We start from the raw sequence: 23,276 nt of genomic DNA, 5'->3' as shown, positions 1-23,276 counted from the left end.
ATAACGAGGCATCTGGAGGCCGCCATTTTGATCATGCGCAGTAGCGTCGCTTCCGGTATGGTGCATTGTGGGATATAACGCGGCAAACGCGGCATCTGGAGGTCGCCATTTTGTTCGTGACAATGGCGTCTTTTCCGGCGGAGGGGATTGTGGGATATCTCTGAGACCGCCTTCTTATTTCTGGTTCCGGATGTGGGGGGTGCAGCTCGGTTTCCGGCTGTGCGTTTCCGGTGTTTTCGCCATGGGGCTGCGGGGGGTTCGGGGGTCCCGGTTGGAACCGGAACCCGCCGCTTATATACAACGGGAGTCACGAGGAGGTGGGGGAGGAGGCAGAGGGAACCCGGCGCCACATAGAGAACCACTGAGCCCCATAGAGCCCCACATTGAGGCTATAAGGGTTCGCAGCGCCATTTTGGGGTCAAATCCAGATATTTTGGTGCCAAATCCGGGTTTTTTTTGGGGGGGGGGTGACAATAGGGTGCTGTTGGGGGTGATGATAGGAGATATGCGCCAGTTTTAGGACGCCAGTGCGCATGCGCCAGTTTTAGGACGCCAGTACGCATGCGCCAATTCTAGGACTCCAATACGCATGCGCGAGTTCTGTAGCCGCACTACGCATGCGCCAATTCTAGTACTCCAATACGCATGCGCGAGACCTCGTAGGGGTCTCTGTTTTCCGCTGTGTGCTTGGCCCGGCTCTGCTCGTCCCCGCTCCATTAACGCCGCCTCCCCCGACAACCTCCCGAGACTCGTCTGCCCCCGGTGCCGTCTCGCACTTTGGCCACGCGGTGGGAGCGGGGACCGTGGAAACGGCTCCGTCGATCGGGTGGAGCGGCGGCTGCAGTTCATGCTCGGGCTGTTTCCCGCAGCGCTGTTCCCATCCCGTCCCCATCCCGTCCCCGTCCCGCAGCGGCACCGCTGTGAGTAGGGAACAGTTGTGTTTTGTGCACCAGTGCAACTCGAGATCGCCTGTATAAGACGAACGGACCATCTGTTTCAAACGGCTTTTATTCAGTAGCATAAAAACACATCCCTAATGCACAAAGGATTAACTGTACTACATTTTGCCTCTATAATAATGAAAGGGATACAACGTGCTCACTATCAAAAGAAAAGAATTGCTTCACACAAAAAGTAAATGATTTCATTTCTGGCAAAAGAAGAAACACAGTCTTTCACCAATGGATACAATTTCAACTAAGATTAAATTATAAACAAGAGAAGCAGTGTTTTCTAATACTATGCAGCTCTTGTTAGGAGTTAACGCTGCTCCTCGCTCCAATCAGGTGCAGCACAACTGGCCGTGTACTTTTTCTTCAGGCCTTTCAAATATATTTGCAGACTGTCTGAATCCAGTCGCGAATTCCTCGCAGTCTGAACCAGCCTCATTGCCAGCTGGTACACAGCTCTGTGCTTCATCATCTCAGGAGTGGTTTTCTGTCTGTGCTGTTAGTATAAATATACACATACTTTAAAATAGGAAATTAATAACTTTCTATGTCTAAAATACAAGTATTAGAGGGTTTTTCCCCACGCTATTTCTGATCCGCTGGTTCTTGTTGGTACACCAACACTGCAGCCAGTTCTGAACCCCAAACGCTGCTTCCTGTTGTCATTGCAGAGCGGCCTTTAGCAAAATCTCTTACAAGTAGTTTCAGAAATCAAAATGTTACTTCCATAACACGCTCTGCAGTGTTTATGCTAATATCTTTCAGAAACATTTAAAATAAACCCGAGTTTTACAAAAACCAAGAATTACAGCAGTACACATTTATCAAGAACTGCTACATACCAAGATTTGTTTCGCAACATGGTTCGTGATTGCCTTCGCATCCGAAATTATGGATGGTGGTAGAGAGGAAACTTCCGCAGCTTTTAATCCTAAACAAAGGAAACACAAATCAGGATTTAAGATAACATTTTATTCTACACTCCACAGCATTTATTCTAGAATCAGCTCATTTTAAAGGGTAAAATATTCATCTAAAAAGTTATTTTGATATAATTTTTCTTGCTCTTTTTCCATGAATTCTGTTTTAAGAGTTACTGAATAAAATGTCCACTTTGGTACAATGTGACCCCCTAAAAATATACTTCCATTTTAAGTTACTGCTGGCACTAAGTAGGTGGGATCAGATACTCCAAAGGATGAAGAAAAAATGGCAACAGTGGTGACTGCAGCTTTGTTTCAGTTTTTCAAGTTCAGGTTGTGCTGAATGTACTCACCCCCAAATGTGGGTATTTAGTAGGTGCAGGTGTCAGTTTCCAACTTCTCTGCCAGCTGCAAAGCTGTCAGATATTCAGGCTAAAAAAAATATGTGAAAACTTTTTTCTGTCCTAGTATTTTTTATTTTTTTTTAAAATTATATATATATATATATTTAACTTATGTCTCTGACTGTCTGTTCAGAGGAAATGCTGTGCTTCAGCAGATGTTCTAATAATGTAGGGTTAAAAACTGTCAAGACCCCCTGCACTTATTTATTATTATTAAATACAACATTGCTCAATAAAGACGAAGCCAAGACAGCAAAACAGAGTTACCAGAGGTCTCCTGTTCACAAGCTCACAGAGTTGTAGGGGTTGGAAGGGACCTCTAGAGATCATCAAGTCCAGCCCCCCACTAAAGCAGGTTTCCTACAGCAAGTCACACAGGTAGGCACCCAGACAGGTCTTCAATACTTCTAGAGACTCCACAGCCTCTCTGGGCAGTCTGTTCCAGTGTTGTCACTTCTACAGTCAAGAAGTTCTTCCTTGTCTTTGCATGGAACTGTCTTCCAGTTCCTGCTCGTTGCCCCTTATTCTATTGCTGCACACCACTGAAGAGTATGCCCCTATCCACTTTACTTCCACAGCCTGAATAAACAGTTATGAGATCCCCTCTCAGCTTTCCCTTCTCCAGGCTGAAGACACCCTAGGCCTCTCAGCTTTTCAGTGTACAGGCAGTGCTTCAGGCCTTTAATCATCTTTGTCACCCTCCACTGGACTCCTCTCAGGAGATTCCTGCCTATCTCTGTATTTTTTGTACTGGGAAGCCCAGAACTGGACACAGTATTCCAGATGCAGCCTCACCAGGGCAGAGCAGAGAGGGAGGATTGCCACACTCTTTTTCATGCATCCCAGAATACCACAGGCTTTCCTGGCCACCAGGGCTCACTGCTGGCTCATGATCAACCTGTGGTCCACCAGGGCACCCAGGTCCTTCTCTGCAGAGCTCCTCTGCAGCAAGTCAGCCTTTAACCTGTACTGGTGCATGCAGTTATTCCTCCTCAGGTTCCTCTGCTCAACAAGACCTGGACAGACCAGAATGGTAGCACGGATTTCCCACATGCCAGCTATTCCTTCCAGCTTTGTATCATCAGAGTCAGCTAGTTTGCTTTCTCTTCATTCAGGTCACTGATAAAGATGATGCACAAGACTGGACCCTGCACTGACCCCTGGAACTGCTGTTCTCAGACAATACTTTAACATTTGGTATTTCTGAGTTAGGGCTGCAGCATCTGAAACTGACCTTGTTCTGCTAACGACAAAGAAACTTACACCTGAAATTCTGACAAAGAGGCATTTTAAGTCTCATCAGTTCAAGTCAGACAGGAATAATTTGTAATTTCCAGTCACCACTGGCTTGTAGTAATCACGTGTGACTATTAAATCTCAACTAAATCACAGATCCAGCCACAGAATCTTGCATTTAGAAATATGGATTTCTACAGCTCTTTAAATCATGTAATTATACCTCAGTGGTACTCATGATTTACTGACTCAAAATCCTTTAATCTGCACGCTCTTCTACTAAGTTAGTCACAGTGAAATATATTACCATAGTTTTTTTCCTCTGTATACCCTTTAGAAAGTGTGTAAGTGTACATAATTTTCTCCTTCTTTCCACTGCTGCTTCTCACATGCTGCACTTCAAAATGGTAGTTTTCCACATTGGGATACAAAGCATCCATATGACACAGTTCCAGGAAATGTGTAGCAAACAAAGTAAACGCCTAAATAAGAAAAAAAAAAAAAAAAAAAAGAACATTTCAGATCAAATGATCCTTTGATAAATTACAACAAATAAGAAAAATTGTCTCACAGCTCTCCAGGGTTTTATCCAAAACTCTGGTGAGCCATATCTAAATTATAAAAGTATGACTGACGCAAATTATAATTGAAAAACTCCTTATGAGATGAGTTCTATCATTAGCGAGCATGTGTGTTCCCACTGAGCTCTTTCCTCAGTAGAAGGGAAACAGCAGATAGAACAGGAGGTCTGTGATACTTTTAACATGTGACGGGTTATTTTGAATGACTATCAAATGGGTGCTTTACTTTTTTCAGTGAATGTCTTCCCCAAGGCACATGCTACAGAAAACACGTGAGCTTTCCAGATAAAACCACAATGGTACTCTGAATGAACTCTGATAAGAAACTGAATCTATAAACATCTATAAGCTGACAACAAGTTGCGGCTAATCACCTAACTAGTAACACAGGAGCAACTTCCAATCCGTCTAAAATCACAGAATCACAGAATCACAGAATTACCCAGGTTGGAAGGGACCTCAAGGATCATGTAGTTCCAACCCCCCTGCCTAGCAGGGCCACCAAACATACGCCTTTGTCATACGCCTGTGACATTTCTTCTAAACAAATATTTCAGCTGTGCAGAACCACCACGTTAAGTAGTTGTGTGGAACTTCCATGCCCTTCAATGTTCAAGGATACAAAGGACTAACTAAGCAAACATAATGAGGCTGGGTTAGAATTTTTTCCAGGTAAGACAAAGAAGTTTTCAAGCAAGCTTCAAAAAGATGGTGAGCAGAGACCGGAAATTACAGAATACGTCAGCATTTCTTGTCTGTCACTGTAACTCTTACTGTTCCCTGGTTATGAATAATGTCATATCTAGGCAAGAAATCTCTACAAAATTTAATTTAATTATGAGAAACCACACTACTTACAGTATAATATAAAAAGTTTACACTTCTTTTTTTTTCCAGAATTACCTTCAAATGCAAGAGATATTCGCAGGCAGCATAACAAATGCCAATACCTTCTTCAGCACTGGTACCTCTGCCAAGTTCATCAATTATGATGAGTGATTTGTCATTTGCATTTTGTATGATGTATGTTATCTAGGAAAATATTTTATTAGTTAACATTTTTTGGAAAGCATCTTTTAAAAATCACGCTACTGAATTGAAATACCATGTTATTCAGATAAAAATCCAGAAATGTAAAAGACTGATGTCAGATTATTAATTTTTATTTTTTCATACCTTTCAAATAGCTGTGAATTCTAAACCATCAATGCATGTTAATCCTACAACCCTTTTGCTTATCCACTGAACATATGTACACTTTGCTGGGTAAAAACTGGCTTGACAGCTGCACTCAGAGAGTGTTGTCAAACAGAGTTCAGTCCAGGCACTGTCTGGTCACTAGTGATATTCCTCAAGGGTCAGTATTTTGGGGCCAGACCCGTTCAGTATCCTTATTGATAATTTGGATGAAGGGGATTGAGTGCACCCTCATTAAGTTCACAGATGACTCCAAGCTGGGCGTGTGTAGATTTGCCTGAGCATAGAAAGGCCCTACAGAGGGATCTGGGTAGTCAGGATCAATGGGCTGAAGCCAACTGCATGAGGTTTCACAGGACCAAGCATCAGGTCCTGCACTTTGGTCATAATAACACTATCAAACACTGCAGGTTTGTGGGAGAGTGTCTGGGAAGATTAGTTGACATCTTGCTGAATGTGAGCCAGCAGTGTGCTCAGGCAGCCAAGAAACCCAACAACATCCTGGCTTATATCAGAAATAGTGTAGCCAAGATAACCAGGAAAATGATTGTCCCTCTGTACTTGGTATCTCGAGTACTGTTCAGTTTTCGGCCCCTTATTACAAGAAAGATGTTGAGGCACTGCAGTGTCCAGAGAATGGGCAATAAAGCTGTGAAGGGTGTGGAGCACAAATCCTGCAGGAAGCAGGCTGAGGGGACTGGGACTGATAAGTCTGGAGAAGAGGAGGCTCAGGGGAGAACTTCCTGCTCTCCACAACTCGCTCCAAGGAGGTCGTAGCGAAGGAGTCAACCTCTTCTCCCAGCTTACTAGCAAAAGGATGAGAGGTAGTGGTCTGAAGTTGCACCAGAGGAGGTTCAAAGTGGATATTAGGAAAAAATTCTTCTCAGAAAGAGCAGTAATGCACTGGAACAAGATGCCCAGGAAAGTGGTGGAGTCACTGCTCCCAGAGGTTTTCAGAAAGAGGGCAGATGTGGCAGTAAGGGGCATGGTAATTTGGGCATGCAGGTGGTGGGCTGACAGTTGAACTTCATGAACTTAGTAGTCTTTTCCAAAATTAACGATTCTATGATAACTGTTTTCCTCAAAAGCACTATCAGTTCAGGAGAAGACAGGGAGGATGCTTAGGCTTAGACAAATAATCCCTTAAGTTCCAAAAAATAACAAAACATGGAATTACTGTCCAGTGGAACACTGATTTTAACTCAGATAGGGGCATCATTATATAACATGCATGTTTTCTATCGCTTATCATTCAGGTAAAAGATTAAGGATGATTTTTTGACAGTTTTCAAAATACATTCTTTCAGTAGAAAAAATACTAATACAATTTCAATCATGTCAACTGTAAAAATGGACATCTGGCCCTAGATTTTCTATGTTTACTACCTCTTTCATTTCCTTCATGAATGTTGAGGCATTTGTTTCTATATCATCGTCCATACCTATTCTGGTAAAAATCTGCTCTGCAATTCGAAAAGAGCAATATTCTGCTGGGACATAAGAACCTACAAAGCAAGTAAGACACAAATTTTCGCTTATGAGCCTGACTAATGCCAGTTTGTCTGAATATGTCAATGGGAGAAAAAAAAACCTGAACAGTTTTACATTTGGTCTTTATGCACTGCAGAAAATAAAGCTTGTTCTATAAAACTTTGGAGAACATATTTTACCATTACTTCACTAAAAATAATATCGTTACATCAATACTACACTTGAACTACCAGTAAAACCTTAAGATACCAGCTCTCTGAAGCTACGTCAGTCTGAAAGGATGCAAAAATGAGAATGACCCGATAGATTAATTTATATTTTTGCACCCATTGTGATACCCAAGGAACGGTAATCTCCACAAAACAAGATTCATATTGCCTTACCAGTCTCTGAGAATTAACATTTTTATTAGAAAATGTAAAGAAAGCTTTGTATCATCAATGAACTTTACTGCCTTCTTAATACATATTAAATTTATGTTTTTGAGAGTAATTCCTGAAGAACTTGCACTTGTTTGGAATTGGATACAAAAAACACATACTGGACAAATTTTATTCTCCACTACTAAGTAATTTTAACCCATTTATTTCAGCCCATTAGATTCTCTCTCTCTCCTGAGTTACCAGTCTTATCTTTCTTTATATTTGAGATTAAAAAAATTATGAAGAATTCCTAAGGGACAAAGCTTAGATAGTCAGACTTTACGAATATTCCACTTTTATAATTTTAGTGATAAAGCATTGCAGTATTTATTGCTCCTTGTATTTGATCTACTAATTCTGCTTGGCTGAAAGCAAGTTTCTCCACATAATCAAGGAATCCTCAAGTTCATCTCTTCTTTTTGGATGATGAATACATATGCAGCATGGTGGTCCTACTCTGTGGACACTCACTATTAAACTCACATGAGGTGCTAGACTGAGTTAGGATGCTCAAAATAAAATAAAATAAAATAAAATAAAGCCTTCAAATGCGTTTATCCTAGTTGAAACTGGCCAGGCTTCCTAAAACACAGAGGATTCCTTTTAAGTTTCCAGTGGCAGACCCAAAATTCTACAGTGGCCTCTTGAGCAACACAGGCACTGGTAGGAGCAAAAGTACTTAAAGTTACATTTTATTATTTACATAGAATCCTATTCTTTAAGATAAATTACTAGCCTTCAAAAACATTATGAACTAGAAACTAATTAAAGTGCTGCAAAAGGTAATGTATATGGTAAAATCTTACCAATCTGCGCCATAATTTGACAGAGTGCAATCTGTTTTAGATATGTTGATTTTCCACTCATATTTGGTCCTGTGATAATGAGAAAATTGCTGCCTTCTGTCAGATACACATTGTTAGACACGGGTTTTTCCATAGCTATCTTTTCAAGAATAGGGTGCCATCCCTGTTTGATCGCTAAAGTATCTGTAAATTCTGGACGAACTAAAAGACAGGAAGGATATAATACAGCTTCGTAGAATTAGCATAGAAAGCTTTAAGTTACTAGACCAGTGCATTTAAAATGAAGTTCTTGGAGAACATAAGTCAAACTCTGTGGTATTGATTCTCTCATTTTTACTTTCCTGTAGTCAGCAAGATAAAGATGGAACACTTACAAGAATTACCAGCTATCTTCAGGTATGGATTCTGACCATCATGCAAGTCCTCAAGATTTATTTTTACAAAAAGAATCCCAACACTAACAGTACATTTCAAAATTAACATAAATGTTTGTGTTCCCCAGTAAGCAGCAGAAAACTCTAGTAATAAAGAAAAATATATAGAGTGAAGCTTCACAAGAAATTCAATGGAAAAACAGGAAACACATTTTCATTTTTGTATGTTCTGTACTTTCTGTCATTTATTTTTATACTGCTATAAACACATAAAATACAGAGGTCACAAACTCTACCTGTAACTATTACACAAGTTTGTTACTCTATCATCACATGGAACTAGGAAGTAACATTCTTTCTATTTTTGTCCATATAGTCCTATATGTATTATACAGGTATATACAGTTTCTATGTATCCAAGCATCCAAAAGTGATACAAAAATTGAAGCTGAAAAATAGATAGCCACTTACTTTTCTCTTGGGATATATGCTTAATGTTGACCTGTTTACATTACCTTGTGTCCTTTCAGAACACAGAAGTAAATACAGGATGTTCACAGACTTGAAAAGAATATGGTTAAACCAACTATCATGAAAAGACTGGATATGAAGGCTTACAGCAGCTGAATGTAAGACTGAAATTTCAATGCATGGAAATAGGAGTATCAGCACAAAACTGGCAAGGATAAACCATAGACATTTAAAGCCTATTGATACTCAGAAAAATAAATTACATGGGCTTAACAATTGGAGAACCAGACAAAGCTGCACAGATATTCTCCAGCTACAGGGTCTGTATTAGGTTTAATAACAGAATGAAAAAAAACAAACAAAACCTACCATAGTCAGAAATGGTGCAGGCATGAGCAAATGAAAGCAGCATGTCCAGCATCGACACAATGTCAGATAGCTTGTATAGACAATGAATATGTTCATAGATCTCATTCAGCAGTTTACACACTATTCTTAAAAAAAGAAAGAAAAAAACCCACACTGTAATTATGTTCATTCTGCATACATTAGGACAGGAGGTTACTTCATAAAACACAATCACCTTTATCAAATGCAGGCAAGTATCTGAATTTCTTTGAAGTGTATTAAGAACTTATACAATAAACTCTGGTCAATTACTGCCATCAGATACAAGACACAGGTCAAATACCAAAAGCATGTTATGAAAGCTTCATACATAGAATTAACTAAAAACACAGCTTTGGAGTCAAATATGTTTTAGTAACATCCTCAGTGTGACTCTTAAATTCCCTTTGGCCTTCATGCTAATAAAAACAAAAGAAACATACAAACAGAAAGAAAAAAAAAAAGAAAGAAAGAAAGAAAAACACAATAAACCATGCATGGTTTCTAAAAAGAAAAAAAAGAAAATTCCACAGAATTCACTATACACATAGCAAGTCTTCTGACACAGCAGATTAATACAACATGCAGCAGAGTCAAAAACACACATATAGTCCGCTCTACTGTTAAATTATGATGATTCCACATTATAAAATTAATACATTCACTGTATCATTTTGTATTCATACGTCACAGATAAAGAAATACTAAAAACGAAAGCTACCATTATTAATAAACGTCTATGTCCTTTTAATTATGTTTAATACAATAATGCATGTTGTGTTATTACTTTTCTCTCAGGTAATGCACTTGATCATTGACGTCACTTTGACACCGATCAGTGTTCACCATGGATTACTGACATAAGTCACCATAATTTATCAAAAGTTGCTTTAAAAAACCCAAACATATAAATAGTTTAAATAGGTCAAAATAAACACAGTTAGAAGAAACATTTAAGTTTTAAATGGTCTTACAAGTAGGTCATATGATATATTTCTCTCAGGGATTCCTGGCATCTTTCATTCATTTTTATTAGATCTGCTGTAGTGAAGTTATATGTGTTCCTCGTTTTAGTGACCTATGGGAAAATCAAACCAACAGTAAGAACTTGCCACAGAATCCGAAGCCAGAACAGTTTCTAGAAAGCAACCTGGGAAAAATATGGAAAAAAAAAAAAAACAAAAAAAAACCCTAGGAAAAAAAATTTCCTAAATAGACTTTCATGACAAGTCCTCACAAAGGACTGCAGTTACCAACAAGATACGCAGCTTTACAATTACAAGCAATGTAGTTGCATGAGAAATGGCGTGGTTGTACTAATTACATAGATATGTTTACTGAAATTATTTTAACTGTTATTTAAATTGCTGTATAATATGCTTTGTTAATGTGTTATACATTTTATAAACATTACTCATATAGCAATTTATTAATGAAATACCACTAGTGCGGATACCTTTGTAAATTCTGAAGGAAGTTGGCCGTTGGGTAATGTTGAACAATCAGCATTCATCTGGATAAAAAATCCACGCACAGAACTGAAACTTGTTTTCAGTGGTAGGTTGTACTTCTCGGCAAGTTGTGTTATCATACCTACATACCACAAATAACAATCTGACCCAAATTCATTATACAGACACATGCACATTTACCTGTACAAACTACGGAAATTATACACACAGGTTGAACGTGTCAGATAAGTAAAGGACCAAAAGAGTTTTAAATGTAGGGACCACAATATAGCTGTTCTTCCTCATTTAGATAAATTGAATTTTTATCTACAAATGGAGAACCTGAACGTTAATATCAAAAGTACTTCAGTTACACATCAGTGATGAACAACTTATATTAATATTAAATAAGTTTTCCACATAAAAAGATTATATACCATATGATTACATATATGGCCTCTGTATGCTAGATGTAATGTACTTTTAACTCCAAGAAAATAAAAGACTCAGTTTGGAAATACCTGCTATGTCATCAACAATTTCTGTGTATGTTCTACGAGCTATGTCAAGGAATTCATTGATGTTTGGCTTAACAGCATAGCATTTTTGGGTTCTCATACTCAGACATCCTTTGGCATATCTCGTATCATCATTAATCACAGTTGTAATCTTTTCAAGTATAACTCCAAACCTGCAATATTAGTAGTGTCACATATTAGCTACATAATGCTTTATGTCTGTAATTAGCATTTTAATCTCGAAATTACAAATAACTAATCATTTCCGTTCATAGCTGTTCTACTGCTTTGGTTTTTCCAGCATTTGTTTGTTAGTTGAAAATTAGAATTTTAACACAAAAATCAAGCCTTTAGCCAAAACAATAGTTACGCTTGCAGCTACAAATAAGCAAAGAATCAACATAATTATTGTAATACCTTCTATCTTCAAGAGCACTGTAATAGGCCTTTAGCAGTGATGTGTTACAGCTTCTTAAAGCAGCCTGTTAGAAAGTAAAGTATGAATACAGTTAATTATTTTCATAGCCCTCTTAAAGGACCAGAACTTATCAAATTCACCAAAGTTTATCAGCAGTTGCTTAAGCAACCTGCAGAACCTGAGTGGGAGTTGCAGTCAAATATTTGTTAGAAAAATCAATTATTCAGATAATTCATTTCTTAGGAATACTGATCTCAAATACTTGTTTTTCATTTGGCTTAAAAGTTAAAAGATTATATTGGCAGTATTTTGTTCTGCAAAATATATGGTAAATCTCATGAGATGTACCAAGCAGAAAGGACTAATTTGTTTGTACTCCACACCCCCAAAATGACAGATATATCTTACTTTCAGAGGCTCCACAAGTTCCAGAGTATGCTTCAGATAGATTATATTAGTTATTTTTGATTCAGCAGTTTTAACCTGTTGAAGAGTTTTTACAAAAATAGAAAGCGTTTGTATGCTCATTTAAAGAAAGTATGTAACCAGCAGAATTCACACCATGACTATAAATGTTTATACTGTTAACTTCTAGTGAAAATTTCTGAAATACTTTATAAGCTCATTTTGACAACTTGGTATGTAACTGCATAAAAAATGTTTACAGAAATTGTACACTGCCAGCTGTGATTGTCTGCCCAGCAATAAGTAGTGCTTTTCTTATGGCTGCAAAGATAATGACAACTCTGAGAATACAAAGTTGAGAAAGTTCCTTTTCATCTTCTGCATTATAGGTAGAGACCTTTCAAAGCCACTACACTCAGTCCTTTTCACAAACCCTGCTAAACAGTGCATAATCTAATCTGTTCTGACATATTTTGGATTGATATACTGAAATCCTTAAGCATATGTACACATAATTTTAAAATAAACGTCAGTAAACACTAAACATAGAATGGCCTGGGTTGCAAAGGACCACAGTGATCATCTCGTTTCAATCCCCCCAGTCCCACCATATGCAGGGCCGCCAAACACTACACCAGGCAGCCCAGAGCCACGTCCAGCCTGGCCTTGAATACCTCCAGGGATGGGGCATCCATGACTTCCCTGGCAACCTGTTCCAGCATGCCACCACCCTCTGTATGAATTTTTTTTTCCTAATCCTGATATAAAATACGACATATTCACAATCTATGATATCATTAGCCCATGAATCTTTAAGGTGCGGCCTTTTCTTATAGATACAGATATATATTTTACGCATTGCATGTTATGTGCAGATAACTCATTATTCTTAAGAGTATTTGGAACATACTGTATCTTGCTTAGGAATTTGTACCAAAACTGAAAGTAGTTGTTCTGTATCCAGGAATTTGGAGATAACTGTAAAACAAAAGGAACCAGATCAAAAATGTAACTGAAATTTCAAGAAAATCATATTAACGATATGCATTTCTTTTATTTTTTAAATATACACATTTATTAAGATTTATGCTAATTCATTTATTTTTATCCTAGCTTTCTACTTCCATTTCTTCCATCACCTACTGCCTTCCTACTTAACACAAAAAAATTACAACAAAAGACAAAAATGTCAGCTGTTTAAATTATTTAGTCATAATTATACCTACTGTACCCAAGAATGTGGTGATTCATGGACAGGTGGACATATATCAATTCAGTAATATTGTTTTTCCTAGAGCAACTTTCAAATTATACATGATCTAGAGAACAATGAAAAGTAAGAACAGTCTAACTGTCAAAAGGAAGGTTAGAAGCAGAAAATAGAGGAAAAAAACCCCTCAAACGTGTAAGACTGCCAATAATTTCTCTTTCATGTTTCTCTTGTGATAAAGATTAAGCTTACACAATGTGCCTTCAGGTGGCATAACTTGTACTCTCTGGCACTGTAACATTTTTATATCTGTCTGGACCATTATGTTTGAGGAGGCAAAGGAAAAGAAAACAAAAACATAAACAAGGCCCATGTTTGTTTTTAACAAACACACCACTTCCAAAGCTGTATGTATCGAGCTGAAAGAGGTAAACTCCAATTTTGTGAAAAAGCTATTTGCTTATTGACTTTTATCCACTTCGCAAGTTCACTTTTCTTTGCAAAATATATTCAAAAATAATTCACAGTGTCACAATAAAGATGGCTTCAAAAGTTATGAATGACCACTACAAAAAATGTCACCTGGTAATCATATTAAAATACTTTTCAAACACATTGAATCAGATTGCACAGAGCCACAAGTTAGGGAAAAAAAAATAAATTAAAAAGGAATAGCATATTATGTATTAAAAAATAAACTACTACCTGCTTGAAGACCAAAAAACAGCTCCTCATCCTGGAGAAATTCCTGAACACAGTCCAGTCTTGTTTTAATTGTTTCAGCATCAACAAGTGGCTCCAGAATATTGGATCTGAGTCTTCGACTTCCACCTGGAGTTTTAGTGTAATTTAGGATACCAAAAAGTGTGTGACCGTTCCTGTCAAAATGAAATATACAAGAAGAATGCATTCATAAAAATAACTATGGTAAACAAAAAATGAAATTTCTAGGACAAGTATCCAACAAATTCAAGGCATACTTTCAGAGTATTTAGGTAACTTCCTACCTGCTACGTGTATTTCATTAACTACAGCAGCTTACAACGTCAGATTAGCCATCATTTTATCATTTATCAAAACACAGAAATTCATCTGCATTCAGAATGTCATCATCTTTTTTAGGATTACTCCATTGCTACTACAGTTTACGCTTTTCTTCTCAACTGAACTACTCGAATTAGCACACAAACCATACAAAAGGAGAAATATTATCTGAGATCAAATGCTTATCAGGTAACTTTCAGTAAAACGCATTTATGAGAAAAAGTTGATTTAGGTGGCTGCAATCTTAAACACTCTTACCGAGAATCTCTGTTATTAGTTACCAGTTCCAGATTTTGGGCTGATGATGAATCTATCATAGCTGTTTTTTCACTCCCCTGGAAATGGACCTTGAGTGACTTAGGAGCATAAACGGAGTTCTGAATAAACTCAACATATTTTAGCAAAGCTGCAGCAGCTGCAAGACAGTAGTACCTTGGAAGGAAATAATCTTCAATGAATACTGAATAGTGCTACTTAGTTATCAAAAATCAAGTGGTACACTAGAGAAATCACAATTAACACCTGACTTGACACTTGCTGCTCGACAGCTACTGGGATTGAAAGCACTGAAAAAGCAGTATAATTAACAAACGCATATACATCTGAGAATCACAGGATTGCAGAGGTTGGAAGGAACCTCAAGGGATCATTGAGTCCAACCCACTGCTAAAGCAGGTACCCTACATTAGATCGCACAGGTAGGCATCCAGATGGGTACTGAATACCTCCATAGAAGTAGACTCCACAACCTCCCTCGGCAACCTCTTCCAGTGCTCCATCACCCTTACCATAAAGTTCTTCTGCGTGTTGGTATGGAAATTCTTATGTTCAAGTTTTAGGCCATTAGACCTTGTCCTATCACTACGCACTGCCAAGAAGAGCCTGGCCTCATCCATTTGCTTCCCACCTCCCTTTAGATATTTATAAAGATCTATCAGATCCCACCCCCCTCAGTTTCTTTGCCCCATGCTGAAAAGACACAGGGTACTTTGCCTTTCTTCACATGGGAGATTCCAGGCCCTGTATCATCGTCATGGCCCTCCCCTGGGCTCGTTCTAGGAGACCCTTGTCTTTTTAGAACTGCAGAGGGAGCCCACAACTGGACAAAGTATTCTAAATGTGGCCTGATCAGGGCAGAGGCTGGCTTTTGTACTAAACACATAAGAAGCTGTTAACTTATGATGAGGTATTATTTCTTCTTATTATTATTTCTTATTATTTAAACATACTTTGATTGAATCTCCATGAAAACGGTGCTGAATTCAGATGCACACAATTGCTCTATATATTCCAAACCCTTTGTTTCATTGAAGTATTTTCTTTGTACGGTTGTAAACGTCACATTCTGTGAAGACAGGGGAAAAAAAGCAAACGGTTTTCAAACTCACTGATAATTTTTTCATCAGACAGCCTTCTCTATTTTTGTTAGAGATCTTTGCTCCCAAGAAAGTCCACCAACTGATTTCAGCACATGACTTCAATGAGCCAAGTTCAAATTTGTCTGCTTTAACTAAGCTAATACATTTATCTCCGTAATTTTCTGAACCAGAACTAGTGTTGGAGCTGCAATGGGATGGGATTATCCTTTACCACAGTTAAAAAAAAAAAAATAAAATCACAGAAAACAGCCAGAAATCACAGAAAACACACATTCTGACTGCATTTTAAGCTTCAGAAATAGTAGAAGACTCAACAATCATACAGATGTGATTAACAAGAGCTCTAAAATGCAGAATAAAATTTAAGAGCTTACTTTGAAATGTTCTGTTATTAAAGCAAACAATTTTGTTGCATTCCCTGCTTCACAAGAGGTGTTTGACATTATTATTTCCAGAGGAGTTAAAATCTTGAGTTTAGTAATAACCTGAAAAAGAAAAAAAAAAAAAAAAAAAAAAAATTGAGTAATTCAATACAGATCCATATCTAACACTATATCATATCAGGAATAAAGAACTGTGGAATTCTTTATTTTAAAATCACAGCTTATCTTGAAAATAATGACTGAAATTTATGCTTATACACATTAATGAGCTAAGTATATAACTATATAAACACAAAGTACTTTAAAAAATAGGAGTTATCTTTTATTTCAACACAAAAAATATGGTTGTGTCCAAAGCATAGTGTCCCATTAAACTTGGGATATTCTGTAATTTTAAGTACTTGGGAGTGTGAGAAAATAAACGCCTTGTTCAATCTGTGATTTTCCATTTTTCCCTTTCAAACTTTCAAGTGAACTGTTATTTGTCACATCACCATCTGAATGGCTAAGTCTCTCACGCGACTACATTCTCAAACTGCACACCACTTTGAATTCTACTACTCCACATGACAGAAGTATTTACATACCCACCAGGTTCAACATGTACTAATGCCCATTAAAACCAAAATAAGCTTTAAATTAACTAATGGCAAAAATTAAAATGAAGATTAAAAAACAAAACAAAACCTCACAAACACCTGACAATATTACAAATTTTAGTAAATAGATTTAACTGTCGTTTATATTCCTAGTCTTATCTACTTACCATACTAATAACGTCTAGTTTTTCTTAGACTGAATACTGTAAATACACTGAAAGCTACATTACTTTCTAGCACATATAACCACAACAAAATTGTGAAGCAAGGAGTTTTATCAATATTAGAACTAAATCAACCAGATAGATTATTAATGCAAAATATAGTAGACAATGTAAAATATGGTAGAACACTTGGTTGTCAACTGAGTACATTTTGTTCAGAAATAACTGAGAAAAAACATTCACTCAACTATACAAAGCAAATGCCAGAGCCTACCTAAAACAAAATCACACTTGTGAAGTACCACTCTCAAAGATGTTTTGTCTAATGAAAAGTACTTGCAAAGTCTGCTACCAGGCATTCCCTAATGCTCTGTAGTACAAGGCATCTCAGTTTCACATAGTTCAAACACATTATGCTTTGCAGAAATGCTTTTTCTCTTTTGCAAAACATGCTTTGCTCTTCAACCGAAATCTGAGGCACAATACAGAAAATAGCAGCTCTTCAAACAAAATAGATATTTCAAAATTTCTAGAAATTCTTACTTTCCCTTTTGAGATTTTTTTCCCCCTAAAAACTGAATCTTCCATTCCTGATTATTCAAGCAAGCAATCCACTGTAACCAGCCTGTCGGTATATAGTAATGAACTGTGCCACAATACCTTAGCATAAGTCGTATTGTCTGCAAATTGTGATAGTATCACCTCAGGATTCTTTAAGTCAATACTGGCCATTCCTACTTCACCTCTGGCGAGGCCTCTTCCTTCTACTACAGCTACAATAACTGATGCAGCAGTATGAGCAGAGGCTGTAGATGATGACGTAACTGTAAAACAGTTGCATTTATTCAGTTTTGACCTACTTTTTTACATTCACAGAATAATACTTTGACATTCCAAGCTTGGACAAGCTGTGACAGAACTAACAATCTGAGGATCGTGAAGGAATTTTTTCGTTCAGTTTTTGTTTATTGTATAGTTAACTGGTGCCAAAGTTCAACACATTCCTCGATCTTGTTCCTCCCAAACCTCCTCATATGGTACTGAACTTTGAATAGCATTGATTTTAAAAACTAGTAACGTATCTCTATCTCTCTTTCTAGCACTACTGTTTTTTGCTCCTGAAACTTAAACAGTAATGCAGTAAGTAGGACAGTTTGAGAGATGAGGTATCATCTGCAGCCAGAACTGGGGGATAAGTAGTCAGACAAAATGAGATGAGCCTCCCAGTTTTGCCCTGATTTTCTTTGGGCATCTGTCATACAGATCAGTGCAATAATATGCCCCAGCCAACAGTTATTGAGTCCCCACATAAAACATTATGCTATATTACCTGGGAAGCGCTACTAATTGCTAGGTCACTGCACTTCCTATGTCACAGATTTAATTAACCAGGGTGATGAACCTTTTCTCTGGCGTACCGAACTTTTTAACCAATGAAACACCAAAAATATGGATATAGGGATTCCTATGGAATCCAATTTTGGTGTTACATTCTTCAAATCTCACTGAAGAAGCTCCTAACAACATTTTGCTCCAAAATTTGCAACCCCAGTCTACGCTATTCAAATGAGAAGACAGACACTGTAGAAATAAGGCAGACACACATATCTTTATGTGAATTTCTGTTGAGAACAAATGCAGAGAACAATTATCCATTAATTTCACCAAAGCAGCTAGTAAGAAACTGAAATAAATTTTTAATGCTAAAATGCAACTTACTGATCTATACTAAAACAATAATTGCTCCATGAAATTGTCACTTCATACTCTCAAGCTTCTTAACCTTCATGCAGAAGTCAAACCAAACCTAACAACAGCTGAGTTGGAAGGGGTCTTCATTTTATAAACATTCTTGAATTCACACACTCAGAAGACATACCATTATTAAATAACAACCAAGGATAATGTTCTTAAAATAAGAAAGATACTTCCTTTTACACAGTATCAGATTTTGACAGCATATACAACACCTGAAATACCAATAACCTGTGTTTGTTTCATGTAATTATTTATATTGTTTCCCATCACTACTTTCCTCAAAAGTGGAATCAGCTCTCAAATAAGATTGGAATACAAGTGTCCTCAGAACAGAACTGTTCTCTCAAGAAGGCATAATAAAACAAACTTGCAATTTTCTTATGGATACCATCAATTTGTATCCCCAAGACCAAAACTAACCCCATCAGAAATCTCAAAAAGCAACCCTCATCAAAAATTTATCTAGGAAGTGACAACTTGATGTCCAACTAATTGCTACCTAAGCGTTGAGAAAATGTAGTCTTTGATACTGCACACAGCTGAGTCTGAACCTTCATTCACCCTATGTTCGATAGATGCCAGCAATGGCATTCACGCATAGTTTCATCTAAGGCCTGCTTTGAAAACATAACTGTTATTCTGAATGATCTACCCATGACTTCCCCCCACCCTATCAGTAGCTGATTACTTTTTTTTTTTTTAAACTGCAACTAAGAGGTGATAATGATCTTAAATTAGGTTACAGTAGTTAGACAATTTTGATTTTGATGATGGTGAGTTGTTTAGTTTGTTACATACACAAAAAAAAAAATAAAAAATACAATGATCAACCAATGTTCTTCATAAAGTGGTATTGCTGGTCTTCAGTTCAGACCAGTGAAACTGTGACCAAAGTTTTACATACAACACAGCAAGTACAAATAACCACACAGACATATGGAAACATGTACATGTATACTTGTAGACTAAAAGTAAAGATTAAAAATACGGTTTTAACTGCTAAAACACATAAAGGTTAGAGAAACCTGCTCCGTGAGTTACAAAGCTATAGTCACTGCAATTCCTAGAGTAGTCAAATAGAGAACAGAGGATCACAACAGCTGTAAGAAATTACAAAATTCATGCTACCTCACTTTTTCAATCAAAGAATTCAATTCAGTTTCAAGTAGAGAATCAATTTCTAGTCTTATCAGGATTTTTTTTAAGTTGAAATACATGTTTTTAAGAATCAGTCCATAAGTAACTAGTTTAGAGAATTATCATTATGCCTCCCTTGGATCTAGGCTGCTTAGGTATAAAAAAAAGATTATGATTTATCTTTCAGTGTCACATCATAAGCATGTTGAAAAATAAAGTATGTTTAATAAAACGTTAGAGACAGATGTTGAACTATTTCCCTTAAGCAACATCAATTTACCTGAATATCCTGTAAGAGGGGCATGGCTTCTGCCAATAGACCTACTAGCAGAAAAGGGTATTTTTCCTACACATGTCTTATTCAGGCCTCGTGCAGAACAACCATCTGTGAAATTCACTGCACTAGCATTTTCTGCACAAGAACTTTTGTCCCCAAGATATGATTCTGGAGGGAAAGGGAAAGAAAAACAGTCAGTTTCCATTCTGAAAACAACACATACGCATCTTAGAAAACCTTCTGTTTTGTACTAGAAGTACAGAAATCTCAGCAATCCACCCCCAATAGCCTTCTCTACAGTAGGACAAGCCTGAAATAATGAGTTTGTTTGGAAAGCCAGCCTGTATTGATAGCTGCTTTCTGTAATGACTTTATTTGCAGTGGTGATAAAAATATCTGCTTAATTTGCTGGACGGAAACAATATAACTGGAGTAATTTTACAATGCATAATTTCATATTCTAATGAGTTCCAGATCCATGAAAAAAAATGCTATAACTGACAGCTCTATCCTGCAGTTTCCCATTTGTTTTAAAATCCATAGCTGAAACTTCTGTTTATGGAAGTTCCAGAGTCTGAAAAGGTCACAATAATATTTTTTTTAACATGAACATCCCTTTTAAAAAAGGGCACTAAAAGAGCAAAGAACTGCTCAGAAACACGCTCTGCTTGACCGTGATCTCCCTTTGAATCTATGAGGTTCAACCCTCAGAAATGACACAGTAATCTGAAACATATTAGTTAACTGTTACCTGCCATTTCTTCTGCAGATACACAGATTGACTTATTTTTTTAAATGCGGCAGAACAATTTTTTTTTTTCAGATAGCTCTTAAATGCAATAAATTAGTAATTTATTTGGTAAATAGTATTTTACGTATCTCAAGTGCTCTCGAGATGAGTAAAAACATAACATCCTTAATCCAGCTTTGATAACTGCTTTTTAAAAATTTTAAGGGTACAGAATGGATTTTTTGCACCTGAAACATTCAAAATACTACATATAAAGAGACATGTTAACTGTTTCCGTTCTATATATTACGTCAAAATTTATTTACAAAGTAATAAAGTATTTTTCTTAAGTGAACCAATTACATGACAGTTTCACATAGTACAAGAATATTTACAGCACCATGTTTAGAAGAGGTCTTGCAAATCTTCCACTGTAATACATTTGAAAACAAATAGCATTAATTCAGATACACATTTTATTTATTTGTAACGAGTGGAAAAATCTGCATCACAACGCAAAAAGATGACAGTTAACATTGGTATTCACTTCGACTTCAGCGTAAGTTCATTCAGCATTTTGGCAGAAGAGACTTTGCTATTACTCTTGAATGTACTGCACCTGCCTTAATGCGTGGGGAAAAAGTAATTTCAAAGACCAGAGGAGCCGAGCCACCAACATCTTTAAAAATAATAATCAAAATATGCTCAGAGCTACGCCCTGAACAAATGGGTATCAAAAGTTTTGGCCTGTTTTGAATACAAGGCTGACCGTACCTCTTACTGAAAAACACACTACTGTCATCCCAGTTTACACATAACAGGAACGTATGTACTTCAGAAGACATTTCAGCAAGTGCCCCATTTTTATTACTATAGTAGTTTTACTGAAGGGGAAATAAAAAACAAACGAACAAAGACAAAAACCAACCACCCACATTTTCCAGCCTGTCAAGACAAAAAGTCGGCAGGAGCAGGTGATTAGTTGTGCTCCAAGGACACACTGTGAGCAACCGCCAGGACCACAGGCTCCGAGTGCACCGGGACAGCAATACTAGGCTAAGCTAGGCCAAGTAACTGTAACCAACTGAATCCGGTACAGCCTGTGGTGGCAGCAACCTTTGCGGTGGAATTCAATCAGCCAAATGACTCCATGCGCTAATTATCTAAAAGGTCATGCAAAAACAGCGTTTGTTTTAAGAAACGTGAGTAACGCCGCCCTTGTTCTGAGGAGCCGAACCAAACGGAACATGCCGGCCGGGACGAACAGCCGCCGCTCCGGCTCCGCCCGCCGACCACACGGGCTGCCGCAGCTCCGGCCCGGCTCAGCGCGGACAGACACGCAGGGCGCAGCCCGCTCCGACACACGGACACACGGACACACGGCTCCTACCTCCCCGCCCGGAGCGCGGCTCCTTGCTGCTGCTGCTGCCGGCAGCACGGAACGGAGTGAGCCCCGCCCCGCCGCTGGAAAGGCCGCCGGTGCTGCCCGAGGTGCTGCGCGGCGTCTGCAGCAGGCCCAGCGTGTAGTGCCCGCCCGGCCCCGACACGGAGGAGCAGCGGCCCGTGTAGGACCCTGAGGCGGCCGAGGCGCCCCCTCTCCCGCCCGGTTCCGTCCTGCTGCTGCCGTTCGACATCGCGGCCTCACGCACAGCCGACACTGCACCTGAAAGCGGCGGCAAACTGAGCCCACCGCGCATGCGCACGATTGTCACACACACCCCCCCCCCGACCCAGCCGCCGCTCGGTTGTTCCCCGCGAGCTGCCGGCTGAGGAGTTCCTTACAGCGGCTGAGGAGTTCCTTACAGCGGCTGCCGCGTTCCTTACAGCGGCTGAGGAGTTCCTTACAGCGGCTGCCGCGTTCCTTACGGCGGCTGCCGCGTTCCTTACGGCGGCACGGCGGCTGCCGTGCTCCTTACGGCGGCTGCCGCGTTCCTTACGGCGGCTGCCGAGTTCCTTACGGCGGCTGCCGAGTTCCTTACGGCGGCTGCCGAGTTCCTTACGGCGGCTGCCGAGTTCCTTACACAGCGGCGGGCGTTTAAGCATCATTTGTGCACCGTGTTTTACAGCTGACTGGACAACCAGTGCTACAGCAGCTGCCAGCACTGAAAGGCACCAGCTGCCAGTGTCCAGGTCAGAGCAGGGGAGCACCTCCAGCAGACACAGCTTTAAAAATACAAGTGTCAGAAACCTGAGTTTCACCGCAATGGATGAAGAATTCCAGTTTCAGATACTGCTACTATTTTAACAACTCGAAGATGGCGTTAGACCTTCTCTTCAGACAGAAATCTAACTGCACAGACAGAAAAACAGAAACAAAAGCTACATCTTCCCCATGACCCCCATTTCTTATGTTCATAAATCATAACGCACACTTTGTCTAACCAGGCTGTCACAAACATGACACCTTGTCTCTACCCTTGACAGTGGTTGTAGCAGCTAACAGAATGGTTGCAGATTTTTCCCAGGTAGCCCTTTAACCTGGCCCGGTAGCCACACTACAGCAATGAAGATTTAAGTATGAAGAAAGTGTCAGGACCTTTCCATACAAAGAACTGCACAGA

At 38.6% G+C, this 23,276-nt stretch overlaps 1 protein-coding gene and 1 long non-coding RNA gene across 5 annotated transcripts in view; one reads left to right on the top strand and one right to left on the bottom strand.

The window, feature by feature from the left end:
- The window catches only part of LOC107317787, a 12,320-nt gene extending 2,598 nt beyond the window's left edge, over nt 1–9,722 (top strand). The window contains exons 2-4 of one of the 2 annotated variants that reach the window (XR_001557029.2): nt 4,992–5,117; nt 8,358–8,406; nt 8,915–9,722. This is a non-coding gene — a long non-coding RNA (uncharacterized LOC107317787). The remainder of the gene's footprint in view (nt 1–4,991; nt 5,118–8,357; nt 8,407–8,914) is intronic. The other variant, XR_001557028.2, reaches the window with a different exon arrangement.
- On the bottom strand, nt 991–22,580 carry MSH4 (mutS homolog 4). 3 transcript variants are annotated; one of them, XM_015870849.2, is made up of 20 exons: nt 22,498–22,580; nt 19,989–20,153; nt 17,474–17,637; nt 16,042–16,152; nt 15,518–15,633; nt 14,547–14,720; nt 13,950–14,122; nt 12,945–13,012; nt 12,038–12,112; nt 11,629–11,693; nt 11,215–11,384; nt 10,699–10,835; nt 10,217–10,320; nt 9,225–9,349; nt 8,011–8,211; nt 6,678–6,796; nt 4,998–5,126; nt 3,821–3,995; nt 1,793–1,881; nt 991–1,446 (listed from the first exon to the last, which is right to left on the bottom strand). In XM_015870849.2, exons 3-20 carry the CDS (start codon nt 17,543–17,545, stop codon nt 1,261–1,263), a joined length of 2,289 nt encoding a protein of 762 aa, XP_015726335.1. In that variant the 5' UTR covers nt 17,546–17,637; nt 19,989–20,153; nt 22,498–22,580; the 3' UTR covers nt 991–1,260. The 3 variants fall into 3 exon arrangements, with proteins under 3 accessions (XP_015726335.1, XP_015726332.2, XP_032302222.1); XM_015870846.2 differs by lacking the exon at nt 22,498–22,580 and adding an exon at nt 22,106–22,407; XM_032446331.1 differs by lacking the exon at nt 17,474–17,637.
- Nucleotides 22,581–23,276: the final 696 nt, after the last annotated feature.

Source organism: Coturnix japonica, chromosome 8, assembly GCF_001577835.2.
Source record: "Coturnix japonica isolate 7356 chromosome 8, Coturnix japonica 2.1, whole genome shotgun sequence".
Lineage (NCBI taxonomy): Eukaryota > Metazoa > Chordata > Aves > Galliformes > Phasianidae > Coturnix > Coturnix japonica.
The sequence above is the reverse complement of the archived record's forward strand: the minus strand, read 5'-3'. Positions and strand labels throughout refer to the sequence as shown.

Excerpts from the sequence above, each read along its gene's own strand:
- MSH4 (XM_015870846.2), bottom strand. The coding sequence starts at position 22,349 with ATGTCGAACGGCAGCAGCAGGACGGAACCGGGCGGGAGAGGGGGCGCC. Across the intron at positions 17,638-19,988 it reads CCCTCTTACAGGATATTCAG|TTACGTCATCATCTACAGCC; the intron begins GTAAATTGATGT and ends ACTGTTTTACAG. Across the intron at positions 1,447-1,792 it reads ATGTTGCGAAACAAATCTTG|CACAGACAGAAAACCACTCC; the intron begins GTATGTAGCAGT and ends TTATACTAACAG.